Genomic DNA, 22,708 nt, shown 5'->3' with positions numbered 1-22,708 from the left:
TAGTTTCAAAAATATGAAAGAATTGCACAAATTCCCCATTAACTATACTACAGAAAGATCATTAAAGGCATCTTAAGATCGGGCAACCTGCCCATGTTAATATTGCTATTAATTGAAAGACTACTAGTATTCCGCCAACCTTTGATCGCACAAACTGCTAACATTCGCGAACTTTAGTTGAGATGCGGAGTGGATTGACTGTTCATGTACCCAGCTATCAATCGACACATACAGTATCCCAGCAAAACACAAAAACGTTTTGCAAACGTTTTATATAACTTATCTTTTGGCTTTTGGTTTAGGTAAAAATGTTTTAATAACATTAAAATGTCGGGTTATATAAAGGTCATGATAACGTTTTAAAACGTTTTGTGAAAACACACTACAACAATATAATGTTTTCAAAAAATGTTATTGTAAACTATTTATGTTAAAATATTTGAACCCAGCAAACACAGAAATGTTCTTAAAATGTTTTTTTTTTTTTTTTTTAATAAAATTTAAATGTCGGGTTATATAAAGGTCATGAAAACATTTTTAAAACGTTATTGAAAATATTTTGGGCAAACATTTTTCGCAAAATATTTTTTCAACCGCAAAATAACATTTTGTTTAGAATGTTTTGTATCAAGCTTTCAAGAGTGTTTTTGGAATGTTATTAAAACGTTTTTATACCCTTTATATAACCCGATTATTTTCTGTAAAATATTTTTGTTTGCTGAGCAGTAGATTATCAAAAAATGTTTTTTAAGGTTATGAAAACGTTTTATACTCTTAATATACCCTTTATATAACCCCGACATTTAAACGTTTTCTGACAACCTTTTATAACCTTTTGCGAATGATGTTGAAAACGTTTTGAGTTTGCTGGGATACTACTACCTCTGCGCTCTGTGCATGATGACCCCACTGTTCGTACCTTCCACAAAAAACTCTACTGCTGAGTGCGGATTATTAACATTATGAAATCGTGTGAAGAAAATAAAGGCACATTCTTGTACTTTTTGGTATTGTTTCAGGAAGTTAGGAGATCCAGGAGATCAAAACAATCTGTGTGGGGTTCCGGAGTGTGATTGGTAGTTGACTGTAACGTACAAGTTTGGATGCACCTGTGAATTCGTATGATCATTTGTGTTAAGTGCCACATAGATTAATAAACACAAAGATTAGAATGTTCCATGCCTGTGCCCTCTAAACGTACTGACGCCGGTACAGCGTTCAGACCTGGCGACATCGCTCATCTTACGCGCGAAGTTTCTCGCTATTTTTGAGCGATTTGTGTGGCGTCCTCCCAATTCCTGTAACAATTGTGCGCGGAGATTATTTTGATCTTAAATACTCGTTCAAATGACTTTTTATGTTGAAATGGGCGCGAAGTGCACGAAAATTAATTAGACTTTCACCGCTTAGGTATAGATACATTTGTCAATTCTGCACCCCCTACAGCGCCCAGGGTACATGCCCTCCCTTACCCCCCCCTCCCCCACCCCAACACCCAACTCCCTCCTACTAGTCCTAGCTACGCCACTGATCAAAAGCAAGGACCAACATGAAGTTTTAGCAAGTTTAACTGATGGAGTGCCCATAATATTTTAAATTCGGTATCTGTATCATGAAAGTGTAAAGTTGGTGAATCCGAATCATAGTAATGGTAGGGTACATGAGTACCGTCTGCAGTCTCAGCAAATGGCCAAAATCCATATAGATGGGTCTCTTCACAAATATTCAAGAAAGATGTTGTCATATAGAATCCTGAAAAGAAAATAAGAAAGCAATATTATTGTTGGTGAATCAGTTTCAGTAGTAAGTTTAGTTGACCTGCACACCTCAAAGGGTGTTGCTGCCACTAAAGATCGAGACATTATTTTAACTTGACACAACTGAGTGGCAGTTAGTTTTAGGAAATCTTAAACGAGGCAACCCTTCCAAGATGAATAGGCATATTTCATGAGTAAATTCCTCCTCTAGACTTCCCCAGTGTGCATTCTTTTCCGGCTCTGATATTTTACCACTTGTTAATTTCGGGTCTTTTCTGTACGTGTTCGATCTTACCCGTCGTTATTTGAGTCTGATGTCCCAATGCCTTCCACATATGCCACACAGCTAACAAATTCTCCGGGTATCCGAAAACCACCTTCGTTTTATCCTGAGATGCGGTCAAATTTGCAGCTTGAACTGAGAGACTCCACGTGGCAGATACGGAAAGTGCTGGTACCCACACAACACCATCATAATTGGTTAAAGTTTGTAGAAATTCACATTTGCTAGCATCGGTTGATATACTGTCAAACCTACGTGTAAATAAAATGTTAAGATATTATTATACCTGTAACCAATTATTAGGTATGGGCTTCAAAAAGTCTCTATGTCCTAGGTCTCGGCGGCCCTGTTAATGGATGTACTACTATACTACTAATAAAGACTCAAACGACTTCAGGAGTGACACGTTTTTTTAGAGTTTTCCATTTAGATCACTACATAGTGCTGTAGAGCCAAGGTCAAAGGTCTTATTTTCCATGGTGTTATTCTGGGACTGCAGATGAAACAAAGTAGCATCCTCTTATTTTGATTTTTTTTATTGCTTTACCTTTCTCTGAAAATCGACGGATTTGCTGTCACGAGATCAGTATGTATACCAACATCATCTTCGAATCCTTTCAAGATTGGTAGATTAAATCTTTAAAAAAAAGTTACATACATCATATCAATAGTGTTAAAAAGGGTAATAAGGTTCTTGTGCGATGGCAACAAATTATCGGTACAGATGTACATAATAAGGAACAGGTCCTAAAATCGAGCCTTGAGGCACACCCCAATATTTGGTTTGCCTGAGGATCTATAGCTTACTTTTACTTTCAAGGTTTTTTGTTAGATATAAAACTACTCGAATGCTTTCGAGAGGTTCAGATGGGTGTATATATGTTATTAATACGGGATGTAATACGTTACATGCGAATGACCATAAGGAAGATCTACCCGGACGAAAGAGTAAACCAAATATAGAAAGTCTTTTATGGATAATTCTCTCAAGATTGGTTTGAAACAGATACCTGTATGGGTTTACAATAATTGCTAAAAGTATTGAAATTAAACCAGATACTTGGTACGATTGTGTTGCTTGCAAACGTTGTTATCTCAGCTATCAGCAGCACCAAGGAAAAACAAGAGGGCGATTATCTCTAACGGCCGAAGGGCTTTTCCTGGAAGGAAGGAAGGAGGAATAAAGAGAGATAACAAACAAAGAAGTTGTTTGCTCTGGGTGGGATTCGAACCCGAGACCCCTCGTATGCCAAACACTAGGTCGCCGACACTTAGTCACGGGTCTTACGCTGGCCGGGCCAGCGAAAGCGTGCCTATATATCACTTAGGGTGATTGCGTCATCACATCCCGTTGGATGTACGCACGCGCAGTGACGTTGTTTGTAGTATTTTGATTGACAGATGACGACAGACGCGATAAAATCTTTTTATCTCTGTCTTTCATTATAGCAATGTGAAATAATTACCTTAATATGAAGTCAGCATCGTCTATTTGTTTCCCGCATTTCGAATTGAATAGAATCCCGCTATTGCCAATAATATGGCACTTCTTATAACGATGTTTATCTTCAAAGAGTGAAGTCTAGAAAAGAGTTTAAGACAAAATATATTAGTATGCAATACATAGCAAAATAAACACAATATTAATAGTAACTCCGGCACATTAAACTTATTTGCGGCTAAAATACAGTTTTGAAAATTAATTCTTTTTACCTCCGGGAATAGGTTCCAGAGATGTTGAGTAATTCTTGCACTTCCCAGAGAATATAAGAAGCCGAACGTCTGATCAACATGTGTATTCTCTTTTGTACAGAACATATTTTGTGGCAAACCAACAGTACTACCTTCAATGAATTCCTCCCTACACGGAAAGATTTGGAATAGTATTCGTTATACGTCTTTGTTAGATTTTTAATTTATTACATGTATCTGCAATTGAAGAATGTAAACAACATAAACTATTGTTAATAATATTTTTAAAGGGATTATTATTTCTCTCAACATTTGTACGAAACCATGTGGGCGATAGCCCATTGGTTTTGAATCTTTCTTCCGATCATGACCACATCATGCATGAAACCTGTTCATGCGCCTTTTTTGCCCGGAAGGAGTATGTTGTTAATATCAAAATACACTCAGTATCAGTACTTATCAGCCTATCCCCTGTTTGTGAAAATGGGCTGAAACGTGAATTATGTGTGTGAGAAAGATAAGATGGGAAAGATAAATTATAATTCAGCTATGACCCCTGCAGGGGACCTGGTCCTTTTTAAGGCCTCTTCTTGTTGTAAAGTTCTTCAGAATCAAATAATGTATTGTCGAACATGATTTGATGAGGTAATGCAAAAATGTCATTATTAATCATATATTGCCCAAACTGATCTGAAAATATCATTATCAAAATCATCAAAAAGATTTGATTACTTTTTGAAATGATAAGAAATGATTTTTTCTTCAAGGATTTTGAGAACAAACAAAAAATTAATTTTCACCAAATGATAATGAAAGTGTTGGTAAAAAGAAAAATTGATTTTGCAGGGTATGTTAATTTACTACAGTACATTATAAATGTGTAAAAAACAGAATTTTGAACAAAATTGAAGGCGTCCTCCTCGGCAAATGTTACAATATGGGCTTTACATTGCCAATGGGCTTTACATTTTGCAAAGGAGCATCCACGGAAAAGTATAAACTAAAATTGAGTGCAAAATAGGCTAAATAATTACAGAAGTTGTTGATATAATTTCCCCTCTTTATATTATTGAAACCCGTGGTTTTTGGGTTGTGAAACATTTTCCAAAAGACCAAATGGAAAAGCTAATGTATTATCTGGTAAATGTCGAGGGGTTTTCCAAAAATAAAAATACCTCGAGTAATAATCTTCCCATGTGTCCTGTGTTCGAATCTATTTAGTGACAAATACAAGAGATTTAATCAAATCATTACAGCATTATCTTTTAAGAGGTTTGGTAGTTAATTGTGATTTGGTAGTTAATCTCACTGGAGTGCATTCACCCATGATCATTTTTATTTAAATGATTAATGAAAAATGAAAATTGAGTTGTCAACGTTTGGACTACGATCTGTTTTAACACCATGACATTTATATCTTAAACAACTGTTTATATACAGACATTTGAAGAACGCTGTAACGCAGTGTACATTTAATACTCCCCGTTATGGGTAAGTCACAGTAAGGCTTTGCACTCCCAGCCTCTTGATTTGTAAAGAGTACTACGAGTTAGCTGCGAATCTCCCCTGGTCGGGTAGTATATCGGGGGTTCTTGTCTAGTAGCTAATTTGCATGGACCGTTGAGCGTTTTTGGGTTGGGGCGGGACAAAGGTAGATTGATTCCCTAATCCTATATTTTAATCAAGTGTGCCTAATTATTCAATTGAGTAGGCCTATTTTTAAGAGACACAATATACTAACTTGCCTTAGGTGTTTTAGGTGTAATTTGATATACACATATTCTTTACTATATATTTAAATTATATATTTAAATACGATATGGATAATCTTGCGTAATATATTCAGTTTAGCGTTGATGGTCATGATGGTGTAAGAGATATAAATTCTAAATTAGAGCCCTCTATCCAAATAATTAAAATATGAACTTTGATGCATTTCAAGTTTGTTTAAATGTCCAAAAATGTCGGATATGGCCAGGCAGTGTTTCTGAATACTAACATGTATTTCTCTTGTTCAAAATTTATTAACCTGACCTGAACAGGATTTTCTTGATCTGACCAAGATTATCTTGATCTGACCTAGATTATCTTGATCTGACCAAGATTATCTTGACCTGGTCAGGTCAAGATAATCTTTGTCAGGTCAAGATTACCTTAAACAAACAGTGTGTTGTTGTTGTCGTTGTTGTTGTTGTTGTGCATTCGTGTGAGAACTAGGAAAAGGTAATACACTATTTTAAAGTGTTGCGATTTGGTAGTTCACAACATCTTGCGAATGGTAGTGAAAAAAAAAAAAAATTGCATTGCTCATTTCCTTGCGAGCGTGTAGAAGAATTCAAATATCACAGAAATGCTTTTATAGGTCATGTGGTTCTTGAGTTATGTTGTAAAGAGGGCTGAAACAACAACACTTTTGTAAAATGTACATAACTCATTAACAACAATAAATTAAGCAAGTATATGATTTGTAGAATGAACCTTTGCAAAACATCAAAGTGTTATTTTTCACTAATATATTGATTTAGACAATAAAAAATACCCTTAAGGTCTCAATGATATACATGTATAACATACCTGTATTTAAGTAGTAGCGTCCTATTCGTCTCTTGAGAAGCAGTACTGGTATCGTTCAAAAGCAAGGCAAAAAAATCTGCTCTAGTTTGTGGCAGCGAATATGTCATTAAACTATTCATAAAGTACCTATAGATAATACATTTAAAAAATAATAATAATAATAATAATAATAATAATAATAATAATAATAATAATAATAATAATAATAATAATAATAATAATAATAATAATGTGCAATGGCAGCCATAGCTGGGACCCCCGAGGTCTATCCCACCTAAAATGTGAAATGATGTGGCCTTGGCGGGGATATTAAACTGCATTTCATCACCCTTGTTACACGTAGACAAAAGAAAGATGAAAGTGTACTACACAATACAATTCAACATCGATTTTAAGCGGATTTAATCCACCCAATTGTGCAGTAACAACACCAGTTTGGTGCAGACGGTTCCCAGTAATGGCCTTAATACATTCTGATGTGTAATCGATCAGCAAGATCATTCAATTTATTCAAATGAAGCGCCTAAAGTCAGGTAGGTGATAACGATGATTACATCGACAGCTAAAGCCTCCTTTATACTTTTAGCATAGCAATAGGTGAAAACAAATTTGAACATATCGCGCTGCACTACAAGCAGGTTACACTCATCACCTATGTATGACTGCAATCATAGATTGGATACAATACTGGTCTTTTCAAAGATACTGATCTTACAGGTGCAAGTGATCAGCATGATATGGTTCAATGCAGAGCTACCGCGTGAACGCATCAGTGCAGTATAAATAATTAAGTATAAATCATCAGATTTATAAAGTTTACTTCGAGTACTGTTAAATATCAAAAATATCAATTTTTAATCATTTGCCATAAAGGTGTATTATATTGCGAATTTCAAAAAATCAAAATTATTTGATATCAGAAGGACATTCTTCGTATTCAGAATGCAATTCGATATGTCTGATGTGCTCTAATGCCCCACAATAAATACTGTCCAAACGTTCATACCCCTTCCCTTAATCAGTTCCTTCAAAACCCAGTATAAAGCTCACTTAATTTCACCATAGATCATCTATGATTTCACTCTACAAATAACTTTGCCTCATTAGTTTGACTTAACTTTCCTGACATTGTTACTAATAATATTGTATAACTTTTTGGCAAAGGATGATCAAATTAAAATTTGACCGAAATTGTTAAGGCTTTAATAAGGAACACTAACTATTAAAACGCAAAATGCGTGGTAAAAGGAGCGCATGCGTACGAGCGTGCCGTATCTATACAATTTATATGTCAAATATTTTCTATATAAAATTAACGGACTGGCCCAGAGTAGGGAAATATCTTAATTTCACTGCAATCTATTGAAAAATAATATGTCAATTGTTGACAGGGTATGACACATATCCCCGGAATATATCTATACATTATTTTGTCAAAGGTTTCCATGACTATGAATAATTTCATTTGTATTTTTTGCAGATTCAATGACACGTGAATTATGTATAGCTAACAATAATTAAGGTAACGACAGGTAGATATATGACTATTAAATTTAGTTACGGTAACAAAAATATGGAATAACTTCCTCCTCAGTCAACAAAGTTTCACAATTCACTGTTGTGCCTATATTGGCCAAATATAAGGTTAATTTGGTCAGAAATCCATATACAGTCGTCAACATTGGAGATGATTGTATGGACCATCCTCCTGGAAACAAATGGGGGAAGGGTTATCCCAGGGATCTACACCTATGCTAATGGAGGGCGCGGTGCGGAGAGGTGATCATGATGATGCGCACATATTGTGTGGATCTTGAAAATCATTAGTTCTTTGTCTGCATCACCTTAACGCGCCTGGCCAACATCATTAAAGCCCAATCGGTCCAATAGGAGATATATTACGAACTTATAGTAGTTTCTATCCCCCTCTCTCATGTAATGTGAGAAACACTGTCACATCATACGCCATCGTAATCTCACCCCTCTTCCACCTCACCCTCCCTCTTCCTTTCGCTCTCTTTTCACTTTTTAGAGATCGCCAAGGGGGTGTCGCACCCCCACATACCCCCCACCCGTGGCGACGGCCCTGGACGCTACTGTCTCGAGAATACCAAATGGACTATTATACTACATTTCATTTTATTGCTTCATTGTTTAGCAAAACTGAGCTTCCTTCAACTTACCCGTCTGTTGCGGCATGATAGTTTCTGTCAAATCTATAGTTCAAAAAAGTCAGAAACACATTTCTAAGCCCTTGTTGTAAGCGATCCCTGAAAAGAATAGAAAGGTATATTTCAAAGTAAGAATAAAATAAAATAAGATGTGCATTTCACAGTCACCCGTTGCACTAAAAATAGTATGGAATGACAACTTTCATGACTTTATGACAACCCTCGTGCTATTGTACAAAATATTTTCCCATTTGACGGACCAATGGTGATGTTTCCATGCATTGTAAGGGTTTATTATTGCCCAAAAATTATTATCTGTCTGCCAATGTCTATGATTCAGTCAAAAAACAACATTAGTAGCCCCCCCCCCCCTGTACAATGCCAGACCCCCTATTTGGGTCGGCCATAAAAGTCATCTAAATGTCACAAACTTTTACGGACCAGTGTCTGAGGTGCACAAAAGATAGAGAAGTATATTTTATGCATCTAAAAGAGTGTATTGTGAATTTATTAGAAATGGTAGAATTGGCTTCTCAATTTTATAGTTTCACTTCAAAATTGATAACAAAAAGTGTAATAAAATCATACTTTTAACTATAACATGTAGTGTTATACGAACTATTCTTTTTAAACGCCAATATCTCAACAACAACAATTTGTTATGACTTACGGCTGTTAACCAGCTAAATTTTTAATGAGCAGTAACAACAAAATTGGATATTTGCTTTTCGTTTTGATTTCAGGGGGTCACCATAGATCATAAGATTTGCAACAGCGTGTTCAACAACACGGGAGACCGATTCTAGCCCCCACCCACCCCCGTGAAGGCAAAACGAAATGCAACTAGCTAATATTTTTACTACTGCTGATTAAAGATTTAGCTGGATAGTGGCCTTATGCAATAAAAAAAGTCATGAGTGATTTAGTCGTTAAAATACTTTAATACGCCTACCCAGTATTATTTACGTTATTTTATGATTTTGTGACTCTTTTTCTATGCAATTTTGAAAGTCAAACTAAATTTATAAAGATTTAAAATAAATATTATTGTGAAGATAAAGAAGACGAACCAGCACAAGACATTCAGACCTAAATATTCCAAGTGACACTTATAAATATTCCTCAACGACACTTTTCATAGCTATACACTAGTCCTGCCTTCTGCCTTACATCACCCCGGGTGGACCGTTGCAACGGCGTGGCACTTGCTAGTGTAATAAGCTGATTTAGTTCGTTTGTTAGTTAGACTGCAACAAGGTAATTTTTTCAATTTTGTCATCTTCCAAGAGAGAACTACACCAGGAGTGCTCATCTTAAGAAGGGTGAAATTAGACTCCGAAGATGACCGCGCTGGTGATCTACCAATGAACTACCCCTCCAACTGATGATAGTAAGACTATGTTCCTGTGACCAATTTTCCGTAATGACATTGCATATCCCAGTTCCAGCAGTGCAAGCTCTGCTCAGCTGACTCTAGCTCAAGGGTCTGCTGGGTAATATAGGGGCATTGACTTATCACGCTGGTTTACGCTACTCATACCAGCTGTTGTTCCTAGCCTGAAAGTAGGATGGAGTGCCCAATCTCTGATGATGGTTTAATTAAATCTATCTCTGAGGGAAGCGTGACGGTTGTGCGCACTTAAAACCGGTTTAACCCACCAGAGTCTGGTCCTAAGTCCAGAGATCTCAGAGAATCAATTGATGCCTACCCAAGACAAGGAGATATGCAGTTCAAGAAATACTTCCCAAAACACCTTCAAAGAGGCATTGTAATGGAGTGCTCATCTGTATAAGGGTGAGCTCCGAAGGTGACTGCGCTGGTGCTCTACCAATGAATTACTTCTCTCACTACCCTTTCATATAACTTCAAAATACACTCTTTCATATGCAAAAAAGTACACTTCTCTATCTGTAATGCACCTCATGTACCAGGCCGTCAAAGTTTGTAAAATTTGGACAAACTTTGTGGTCGGACCAAATAGGGGGGTCTGGCATTACGCAGGGGGCTACAAATGTTTAGGTTGTTGACTGAACATACATTTACAAGCACCTTTGAAGTTGTACACTATGACCATAAAGACAAATGGATTCATTGTGTCATTTCATCATTTTTTTAAAGGTATAGAGTTTGGTCATTTTGGGTCACATGGTTAGTCGGTATAAATGCTTAATGTATTACCAATTTTTTGTTGTACACATTTTGTTAAACAATATCTGCATATAATTTGAACTTAAGGTAAAATAAAATAGTTCCATAACATTCTAAGACTATAAACATGAATTATTAAGGATTTTTTTAGTGGAATTTTTGGATTTTGGCCGCCATCTTGGATTCAGAAAAAAATAGAGGCGGCCCGTGGGCTTATTTTGATCCCTTTAACCGTAAAAGCCCTTTAACATATGTGCCAAGTATGGTTCTGGTATGGAAAAGTGTTGGACTTGTCTTTCTTCTCTCCTCTTCTGTGTTTGTTTTTTGTCATTTTTTAAAAGTTTTTGGGCTTTCTTAATTGATCTTTCTATTGGTTGTGATATTTTATCCTAACCCGCAATTTACAAACTTTATCAATATTATTCAAGAACTGAAAACAAAAAAACAATTTGAATTTAACGGAATATAAATGAGTTTGAAAAATAGGGTCTTTATGTGAAAGTGATGCTGAAATTATTGGGAGCCTCAGCCAATTCGTCCCTTCTCTACTCTCCTTCTTCTTCTCTCCTCTCTCCTCCTCTTCCTTTTCGCTCCTTTCCTCTCCACTCCTCCCCTGTGATGAGTTTTTCATTTTCTGATTTGATACAGTCGTGACAATATTACATAAATATCAGTACGACAGCAACTTAGCTCACTTCCGGTAATTTTTACCGGCGTGACCTCTGCTGTTACGTAACGCAATGTTGAAAATCAGGTGGCAAATACGGGTTTTCAGAAAACATTAAAAAAATGGAATACACGAGTCGTTCCTCCCTTCCTTTCCATATTGAGGCCATAGATAAGATATGAAACATGAGTATAAGGCAAAGAATAACGTGTAAAAGTTGAATTATTGTGGAAAAAATGAATGCTTTTGGTGCGCGAAGTAGCCTAAAAAATTAGAGAAAATGCATGTCACGATCACTAAAATGGTTATATCTACAGCTTGGAGGAAACGCCGGTCTAATGCTTTTCTGTTATGATAAACATTAATTAACCAGAGCTTGTATTAAATTTTCAGCGAAAATGAGCGGTGGAACAACCTAGTCGTAGGTTGAAAAGTTGTGTTCGTTGAGTTATCGTGTCGTAAGCGCACGTTGCAAGTGTCACGATGCTTCACGAAATGGATCCCAGCCGGCGCTGTCTATTATGCATGTTATATTGAACAATATAGCAATTAAAAACGTCTATTGTTATATATTTTATTAATGCAAAATACTCTATTGTGTAACAAAATATTGTAGTCGTCAAAGAAGGTAGTATCATCTCATTTAACTGAAGTACACGCAGTTTTAAAAGACTGTTGATGAGTGAGATACTTGAACATGTTGAACGAGAAATAAGATAGCAAAATAATACCCGTTGCAAGAACAAGATGCGATGGCTTAGTGGACTGAGCGAAGGTCTGCAGTGCGGAAGGTTGAGAGTTCGATTCCCATCATGTTATTCTTAGAATTTTTCAGTTCGTTTTTCTTTCTTTTTTTTCTCTCCCTTTTGTCTTTAATAATATAGGCCTAATGAATGCAGCTTGAAGGCCCACCTTTTTCATGATTTATTTCTAGTGCTAAGTATTTCATATTTAGGCCTAATCCTACATTCGATTTGATCTTTTTTTAAATTGCATTTAAGTTCAGTAGCTTTCATGAAATAATTTCAAATAAAGCATGTCAAACTTAAGTAATTTTTAGTTCAAGATTATATATAGGCCTAGGCCTATCAAATAAAGGAACATCAACACAGATTTTCACGATTTTTTAATTGGACTAGACCCTCCCCTATCGACAACATATTTTATGAGCTTTTATGCATTCATATTAAATCACGAGATGCACGAATTTCAAACCTAATATTTTGGCATATTTGTAATTTTTACACAATGTCCAACTTACACCTCGCATTACACCTAATTGGAATCAGCAGAAGTTCGTTTTCCAGATAGAGCTTTGATGTCTTATTTAATCCCCCATTATAGAACACCACAATTAAGCGGTCAATATATTATGTGTTTTCTTTCATTTTTATCTCGCTACTCCTGCTTCAAATGTAGGCCTAATGTGAAAACCTTCCTGACAGTTATTTATTAATATTATAAATATTGTTATAATTTTGGAATTACAAAACTTCAAATTTAATAAAAATATGAAAACTAGGATTTAAAAAAAATTTGTTAAAATAAAATCAAAAATGAAAGAGAGGTGCTAGCGGGGTTCGAACCAAGATCGAACTTCCAAAAATGTAATTTACCCCCGGTATTTACCACCAAGCCATACCAGTGATTTGATAGATACGGTAATAATAGCAATGTTATTCCCACTCATGGCTCACTCGTATATTCTATTTCTGGAATGAATTAACACCGTCCAAATAATGTAACACAAACCTTTATGCTGACTTTAAAATTGTTTAAACGTTGGGAGTATTATTTTCAAGGTAAATAACCAACAATGAACAATTGACAATGCAAGTTTCTTTGCAGGAAAAACATCGGCCTTACAATATATCGCGTGACAGTAGTCACGCACAAAGATAAACATTTCAACATGTTCAACATATACGACTCGGAATATACCCCAACCAAAATTGATGAAATTTTCAGGCAAGCTCACTTTAGTTATTCTATAACATGACAACCATTTTTGATTCCGACGCTTTTTCTTGCTTGATGATATGAACATTTTTGTGTTCGTGACATGCAATTTTTCTCATTTTCCGAGCTACTTTGGACATGTTCAAGCTTCTTTATTGTCCATTTAATTCAACTTTTACAAGTTATTTGTTGCTTTACACAATGTTTGATATCTTATCTGTGGTTAGGGTACATAAATGGAGCAATATACGACCCGTGTCTTCCATTTCTGGAGCTATTTTGATAAAACGTGTTTGCCGGCTAAAATTTCAACATTGCGTTACGTAACACGTGTTCACCAACCCGTATAAATTTTCTGTCGAACAAAAGAGGTCACGAAGTTGCCGTCGTACTGATATAACATACTCAATGAGTAGTCATTGGATATTGTTGACATAGAAAACGCAACCTCGTGATCATGCAAACTTGCTTACATTTTTTCCAGAGGATGTTTAAAGACTTTCCCATAACCCAATGGGGTTTCTGACCTTGGTATGTATGCCTTTTGTACAAATGTGGCACAGTTGACCATACCTTGCATTGGGGTTGTGTGCAAATATCTGATGTTTTTATCCTTTTATTTAACATTTAATACATTGAGACTTATGAATAATATTAATGCAGTGGGACAATATGAATGTTTTCTATAAGAAAATCCAATTTAATTTCATAAGTCTCGACAATTGGCTGCAATTTTAAAATTACTATATTGTGGTAATGGGAACTTTGCCTTTAAAAGTAGGTTATATTGATCAAATTTCCCAATCATAGTGCATTGTAGGAATGCCTTTAAGCCTCCTCTGCATTTTTCTACTATAGCATTTACACGATACAGTATGTAATGTTACACATAATACTTACCCCCTTGCTGAATAGGACTTTATTTCAGATTGTGTATGATAACTTTCCATTTGAAGAACTAACAAAACGCAACATATTATTGCCGTCATAAAGACAACAGAAAATTTTCTACCTAAAGACATCGTGGCCGATTATGTCTGGAATAAATCAAATAAGCTAATGAGGGGTAGTCCATTGGTAGATCACCAGCGCGGTCATCTTCGGGGTCTAATTTCACCCTTCCTAAGATGAGCACTCCTAGTGTAATTCTCTCTTGGAAGATGACGAAATTGGAAAAAATCACATTGTTGCAGTCTTACAAACGAACAAAATCAGCTTGTACTTAAGCCTATGACTAACATGGTTTACGCTGCATGTACACTACACTTAAGCTTAGTCAACCGTTAACCGTTGTAATATTCGCCATTTACAATATTTTCTCATGCATTACATCTGATCTGTACACAATGGCTACATGAAAAATTGTTGTCAAAATATGATACGCTATGGATTTAAAACAAGACAGGCTTCAAATTATTTTCTCAAACATGATAATATGTTGCCATACTTGTTCCATATTTGGTTTACAAATACTTGTTCGCCAGTACAAATAAAGTACAGTATAGTTGGGGACCATGATTTCCGGGAATTTCCCTTACAAACTGTAAAGCACGCTGCTAAATGTGACATGAACTGAAAACTACATAGCAATAAAGCTTCAAATCGGCGAGACGAGGGCGCCAGACAATAATATTTTCAATATCATTATCTCATACGTGCTCGTGACCCGGGGGGTCAGTCCCATTGTGGCCTGTACACCATCCGCGATAATAAAACGCGTAAAAAGGGTAGTTTTTCGTGGATAGGCACGATACGCGCGTATCGTGTTTAGAGTGTCAAAAACATGAAATATTGGCAAAAAGGGTAGCAAAATTGCAATTGCTAATGAAATTGAGGGTATGAAATTTGATGCAAGGAATAAAATCCCTGTTTAGGGTCTGAAAACACCTGTTTAGGGTATCGTTTTAGCCAAGGGTAAATCCTTGTTTAGGGTGCTTTTCAAAAGTTGATTATCGCGGATGGTGCACAGGCCACAATGGGAGTGACCCCCCCCACACACACACACACACAAAACTGACTTGGTTTTCAGCACAAAAATTCAACTCAACTTGAATTTTCAATGTGTAACACACATCTGTGATGTTTAGACTGTGCAATAGTCGATATTTGTTCTTTTTTTATTTATTTTCCACTTTATTTTGTCTGGTCTTGGCAATTCTACAACCAATAGCCTATAGCGCTCCCAATGAAAGTACACCAATGATTTCCCCACAAGAGAGGGCTCCATTTACTGTTACTGTTAAATTTGAGCTTGCCTGCATTTAAACGGAGTATGCTCCCAATCCAGTGACCGCTCCCCTCCGAAAAATATCTATGCCATTGTAGATTTTTTTTACCCAAGGCAAAGTAAGTAGTCCGATTGACGACCCGGGAGCGAACTCAAATCTGACAGTATTAAGGTTATACGAGGTATTAATGGTCGAAGCAGCCATAAAAATCGATTTTCATTATCTGAATCAATATATTATTGAAAAATAACACTTTGGTGTTTTGCAAAAGTTCATTCTACAAATCATATACTTTGAAAACCTGCTTAATTTATTATTGTTAATGAGTTATGTACGTTTTACAAAAGTGTTGTTGTTTCAGCCCTCTTTACAACATAACTCAAGAACCACAGGACCTAGAAAAGTATATCTGTGATATTTGAATTCTTCTACACGCTCGCTATAAATTGAGCAATGCAATTTTTGCTGAAGCTCACTACTATTCGCAAGATGATGTGAACTACATTTTTTTGTTGCTGCTTCGACCAACAATACATCGTATTACCTTAAAGAGAGTCTTCTCTTGATAAGTATCATAGTATGCAAATTAACGGTATACGTATACGGTGCCCTTTCTCAATAGTTCTTTAAAAAATCTGCAAAACGCAATGGTTGAAATGAAAAACGCCAAATATAATAATGATATATAAAACAAAATAATAACAATCGGACTACAAAGTAGTCTATGTGATGTTGTGATGGAATTACCATTTTGATGACAACTGTTGGTCGAATTAGTTGAATTTTTGTGCTGAAAGTCAGTTTAAACTTTTAGAAATTCATTATCACATTATCACCATTACAGTAATTCTTCTGGTTGGTCAAGACTATGAACATTCGTAATAACATCCCAGCAAACACAAAACGTTTTCGACATGATTCGCAAAAGGTTATAAAGGTTGTCAGAAAACGTTTAAATGTCGGGTTATATAAAGGGTACATTAATGGTATAAAACGTTTTCATAACCTTAAAAAACATGTTTTGATAATCTACTGCTCAGCAAACAAAAATGTTTTACAGAAAACGTTTAAATGTTGGTTTATATAAAGGGTATAAAAACGTTTTGATAACATTCCAAAAACATTCCTGAAAACTAGATACAAAACATTCTAAACAGAATGTTATTTTGGGGTTGATAAAATATTTTGCGAAAAATGTTTGCCCAAAATATTTGCAATAACGTTTTAAAAATGTTTTCATGACCTTTATATAACCCGACATTAAATGTTATTAAAATGTTTTGAAAAAAACATTTTAAGAACATTTCTGTGTTTGCTGGGTTCAAATATTTTAACATAATGTTATTTAAGTATTGCCAAAATATTTGTTATTTGTTATTAAAACGTTTTTACCTAAACCAAAAGCCAAAATATAACTTATTTAAAACGTTTTTAAAACGTTTTTTTTTTTGCTGGGATGGCGAGAGGGTTTAACTACAACCCATAAAGGAGGAGCTTCCCATTTTTAGTTTTCAGATAAAATCATTATTTCTTAAAAAGTGAATATCGCAGTTAAACAAATAAAGGTGAGAATTAAAGGCATTTTAGGAGATTATTTTAGAATCATTTCAACAGGTCTGACACCAATTTAAATTTAAACTGCATTTTTCAACCTAAATATCTCAGCCCACGTCACTTTTTAGAAATGTCAGGAGGGGTATACGCAAAGACCAGAGTGTGTCATGATGCAGTCATGTCTACAGTAGAATTCATCTCGACCTTTGCAGGACTTAACCCCATTAAAAGCTATTAAACCAAGATAACACTCATTGAAACAGCTCAACTGATTAAATCGGATCTTCTCTGGCTGTGCACATGTGACTGTTTTCATGTGCGATATCGCAATAAAGTTTGTATTATAGCTTCAGTTGGGTAACCGATTATAAAGGAAACGAAAGGAAACAATGGTATGTGTACTTTTGTTCACGAAATGAGACAATGGCGTGCTTTTTGTAAACCAGCATTCTTGAAAATGAGCAACATAATGATTGTTGACTTAACACGGTTTGGAAATAATTTCTTCATATTTTTGGTGTTATCTGTCGTTTACATATCCTTCCTAAAACACAAAAGTACGACCCTCTCCAAACACCTAAATTAGCTAAAAATTTAGGACATGTTACAAAACTATATTGTCTAGAATTTTAGAAGAGTACTTTTAATATTGGCCGGTTATTTTTCACACAGCGACGTTAACTAGGCAATGTACTATTACCTATAACATTAACTAAAACACCAAAGTACGAATATTTCCAAACATCTAAATTAGCTAAAAATTTAGGACATGTTAAAAACTATATTTTCTAGAACTTTAGAAGCGTACTTTTAATATTGGCCGGTTATTTTTCACACAGCGACGTTAACTAGTCATATCCCCATACTTTTAACGTAGGGCTATTTGTAGAGGTCACACGTCAATGGGAAAGAGCACTATGTATTGTGTATAGGAAAACGGACAGTAACTGCAGTATGTATATTTTTATTTTTTTTAACACCTTAAGAAACTTTGTCCAAAATGTTGCACGAAATCTGAAATAGAGCAGACAGACCGATGTAGCCTCTCTATCAGTATATTTTGCCCGGGGAAAATATGGCACAGACAATGTAGCATGTCATTTGTATCACACTTCACAAAAGACACATGAGGCCCAACCAAGGCCGACGAGACATATTTTCAAAATCTTATTACGATTTATTCTTTAAAAAAACATGACACAGTTTAACTGCTAACATGTCTGCATAATAGTTATAAACCATCAAAATTACACATTGCAAAATGCAAACATATATTTTTATGCAAACACTAAAAACACTAAATATTATAAAGATAGTTTCGAAAATATGAAAAAATGGCACAAATTCCACATTAATTATACTATAGAAAGATCATTAAAGGCATTTTCAGATCGGGCAACCTGCCCATGTTAATATTGCTATTAATTGAAAGACTACTAGTATTCCGCCAACCTTCATCGCACAAACTGCTAACATTCGCGAACTTTAGTTGAGATGCGGAGTGGATTGACTGTGCCCAGTTATCAATCGACATGCAGTGTACTACTACCACTGCGCATGATGACCCCACAGTTCGTACATTCCACAAAATAAATCAAAGGTCCTAATTCTACTGCTAAGTGCTGATTATTAACATTAAGAAATCGTGTGTAGAAAATAAAAGACCAAGAGATCAAGGGATTCCGGAGTGTGATTGGTAGTTGACTGTAACGTACCAGTTTCGTGGCACCTGTGATGGCAGAGTGTTACTCCTGTGTGTGGTTCTTACCACCTAGTTCCTTTCAGAGCTGCGAATTCCAAAAGAGGGATCTTTCCGGGGAGCATATTCGTATAGACATTTGTGTTAAGTGCCCCCCCAATCTAGGTAATTATACATGCTATAATTATGTACATTTAGGCCATTCATGAATGAGTGTCAACTTCAAAATGATTACTTCTTAATATAATTAACTTTTACAAAATTTATCAAAATGCAACCTAGCGTATATTAGAGGGCGCTATCAGGTGATTTTTGAGCTAGGATCTAGTTTTGCTACATTAGTGGAACCAATATTTTTAAGTAGCGTTAGTACCGTAAGTGCTTCAATTTTGGATAGCTTTTTTATTTATAAATGTTGCAAAGTGACACAGCGCAATTTCAGACAATATCTAAATTATCCGATATTTTAGATAATTAAGATAATAGCTAAATATCTGATAATAATAATAATAATAATAATAATAATAATAATTATAATTATTATTATTATTATTATTATTATTATAATTATAATTATAAGGCCAAAATTATACCAGGCCAAAAAAGTCACTAATATCCAAATATCTGATATATCGGATATTTCAGATAATATCTAAATTATCCGATATTTTGGACAATTATTTAGATAATAGCTAAATATCTGATAATATCTACTAAGTAAAAGAAATTCAATACAAATTTTATAAGTTCTTAATATCCGAATATCCGATATATCAGATATTTCAGATAATATCTGAATTATCAGATATTTTGGCTAATAGCTAAATATCTGATATATCGCATAATTTACATAATATCGAAATGATCACATAATTTGGATAATATCTAAAATATCTGATATTTTAAATTATATCCTAAATATCAGATAGTTTGTATACTATCTAAATTATCCGATATTTTGGATAATTTAGATAATAGCTAAATATCTAATAATATCTAAGTTCGTAATATCCAAATATCTGATATGTCGGATAATTTAGATAATATCTAAATAATCACAATGTAACAGGCACAATTGAATCGTTAAAATTGCAACTTCTCATTTGGGGGTTTGGGTTTGGAGGCGCATAACTTGGTCAATTCTTGTTCAATTTTCACAAACAGGGTGCAAAATGAATAAGCAAAGTCCAATTAACAAAATGTATAATTTCAGAATAATCCAAAATTATCAGGTTGTTGAACAGCAGAGATGACTACAACTGACGAGTTGTTTTTTTGTGCCTGGTGTAGATCGTTTGGTGGTGCAACGGTTAGAAAAAAAACATTTTGTGCAGAAAATATCTGATAAAAGCTTTACAGCGTCATCATGGTCGCAGCCAGGATAAGAATTTGAACAGTCGCAGACAGATTAATTGTCTGGCGAAATCGTATGCCCGTCCTGTCGTCCATATATTTGCCATTAGCAAATATCATTTACAAATGAGAAAATGGGCAAATTGTTTGGCATCAAGAGCAGGGCCCAAAATGAAGTTTGAGCAAGTGTAACTGATGAAGTCGCCATAATATTCGAAATTCGTTATCTGTATCATGAAATTGTGAATCTGGTGACTCCGAATCATAGTAATGATAGGGTACATGAGTATCGTCTGCAGTCTCAGCAAATGGCCAAAATCCATATAGATGGGTCTCTTCACAAATATTCATAAAAGATGTTGTCATGTGGAATCCTGTAAAGATAATAAGAAATAATTGTTCTTATTAATTTTAGCTGATATTGCCACTTCTGAAACTTCCCTGGCAATTAGTTTTTATTTTTACACAACTGAACGACAGCTGTTATAGCCGGGGGTTCAGTTAATATAATTGTAAGACAGAGATAAAAAGACTAGTTTGCGTCTTACGTCACTGTCAATCAAATTCCCTACGATCCATGATTGGCTATTAACGCGTAAAAGGAAGGTCGATTTCTCTGGTGCCGATCGGAGAAAAAGAATAGCAGAAAATGGCGAAAAATTACGTACTTTTACAAGGCAAAAAGCAGCTTTTCTAGGCATTGTTGACATGGTGCCTTCGCGAAAGAAAGTTTCCTACTATAAAGACCTAACTTTTGAATGGTTTGTATGTTTGAAGGTGCAAAATTAACAATAACCTTCGCGTTCAACATCTCATATCATCACGACACAAACAAACCGTGCTCGAGTTTGATTGACAGATGACGTCAGACGCAAACTAGTCTTTTTATCTGTCTCCCATTATACCTGGTGGGGGTTGGGGTCTATAATAGCACACAAGAATTGGGTTTTCTGAAAATGAGCATGATATGTCATGTATGTGGTGAACCAAAATCTACACCTTTTGACACTTTAAATTGGGTATCCATCATGTCCATACTAGCCTATAAAAATGAGTCTTCGAAGGGCGCACACTAAATAAAGTTCCATTTTATACCCCATGTAAAACCGTTTTTCATATTTTGATCACACCAATGTCTAAAATAAAGATTGTAATTTTTTTTAAATTTTGAAACAAATTGAGATTAACTTTTGAGCTACGGGCACCTGAACAGCACCATCTTTATTTTCAGCTTGCATGAATGCCTCCTTCAACGTCCGCGCGCGGATTAGTTTCTGGCGCCCAAGTTTTTGACCAGATCAAGATGTACCATTTTGTGATATTCTGAACTTTGATCAATTGCATATCTTTTAATTTAATTTTAATAATCAATTATGGCTGATCATCCTTTTTGTAAGGGACACCTACTTGTATGCAACACGGACCTATGTTTTACAGGAACTATCAAGGGTTACACCAAGTGCGGAAGGATTTAGTGCAGCCTTCTAACAAGTGATTCAAAGGAAGGGTAACTGCAACTTTTGTGCAACTTTTGGCGCTTGTATGATCATTTGATCCTTTGTAATATCTTTAAAAATGGCGGGCATGTTGGGATTTTGAATTGTCTAACGTGTTTTTTCCTAATAAATGACCCACATGAAGTGTTATGTGCCAATCATGTTGCTTGTATCACATTGGGCCCAATTGGGTCCCTAATCTGCAGCACTAATAGAAATTATGAGGATTTGAATTGTTTATGCCTTTATGCATCATAAACCTTACAATGTATTTATAAATGAAATAATCCTCTCAATCTCCCCGATGTGCAATGTTTTCCTGCTGTTGTACCACTTCTAAGTTAAATTCTTTCTTTCTTCTTGAAGTAGTATCAATCTTACCTGTCGTTATTGGATTCGGATGTCCCACTGACCTCCACAAATGCCTCACAGCTATAGAATTCTCCGGGTGACCAAAAACCATCTTCTGTTTGTGAGCTGCATCCAAATGTGCAGCTTTAACTGCCAAACTCCATAAAACCGACACCCCAAATGCTTGAACCCATACAGTACCATCATAATCACTCAAAGTTTCAAGAAATTCACGCTTGCTAGCTTCTGTTGACAAACTATTAAACCTGCATATGAACAAAATTTTAGGATATTATCATAATCAGTGATTATATTATACATGGGACCAATATAGTCCTGATAGTCAGGGGCTTCAAAACGTTTCTATATCGCAGCTCTTGGCGGCCCTGGTAGCTCCTAGTAATAGATGTATCACTTTAGCACTTTAACTCCATCAGTAGGGGCACATTGGTAACAAAACTACATCAAAACATCGACATCATCTGTCTTCTTTTGAATTATAATTATCAAGAGAAATTGTCATAAATTATCCAGAGAGTATTCGTCTGGTTGATGCTCGTGGTTTTCATTGGAATTTTGCTCAGTAAACAATCATTGATGGAATGATGACTAAGATGTTCCAGATAAATTCATATTACCTCCCCTCTCCCCCGGACCAATGCCCTCCATCAGTCAGTACATGATATGAGAGTGCCAAATATATGGAACATGGACATTGCATATAGGATAATGGCTACACTGGGATATGATATCCCCGGCTTATCTTTGGCGTTGT

General features: G+C 35.3%; 2 protein-coding genes across 2 annotated transcripts in view; both read right to left on the bottom strand.

The window, feature by feature from the left end:
• Nucleotides 1-1,502: 1,502 nt before the first annotated feature.
• Nucleotides 1,503-14,675, bottom strand: LOC140147904 (alpha-N-acetylneuraminide alpha-2,8-sialyltransferase-like). The gene is made up of 8 exons (XM_072169699.1): nt 14,153-14,675; nt 8,490-8,576; nt 6,307-6,432; nt 3,754-3,901; nt 3,507-3,622; nt 2,588-2,677; nt 2,053-2,291; nt 1,503-1,752 (listed from the first exon to the last, which is right to left on the bottom strand). The coding sequence occupies exons 1-8, from the start codon at nt 14,272-14,274 to the stop codon at nt 1,532-1,534; spliced, it is 1,149 nt and encodes a 382-aa protein (XP_072025800.1). The 5' UTR covers nt 14,275-14,675; the 3' UTR covers nt 1,503-1,531.
• A 5,071-nt stretch (nt 14,676-19,746) lies between these two features.
• The window catches only part of LOC140147881 (alpha-N-acetylneuraminide alpha-2,8-sialyltransferase-like), a 26,345-nt gene continuing 23,383 nt past the window's right edge, over nt 19,747-22,708 (bottom strand). The window contains exons 7-8 of the mRNA XM_072169663.1: nt 21,964-22,199; nt 19,747-20,460 (exon numbers count right to left, since the gene is read on the bottom strand). Of these exons, the coding sequence (XP_072025764.1) occupies nt 20,240-20,460; nt 21,964-22,199 (457 nt within the window). The 3' untranslated portion in view covers nt 19,747-20,239. The remainder of the gene's footprint in view (nt 20,461-21,963; nt 22,200-22,708) is intronic.

Source organism: Amphiura filiformis, chromosome 1 (assembly GCF_039555335.1).
Source record: "Amphiura filiformis chromosome 1, Afil_fr2py, whole genome shotgun sequence".
NCBI lineage: Eukaryota > Metazoa > Echinodermata > Ophiuroidea > Amphilepidida > Amphiuridae > Amphiura > Amphiura filiformis.
Note: the sequence above shows the minus strand (reverse complement) of the source record. Positions and strands in the feature narration are given on the sequence as shown.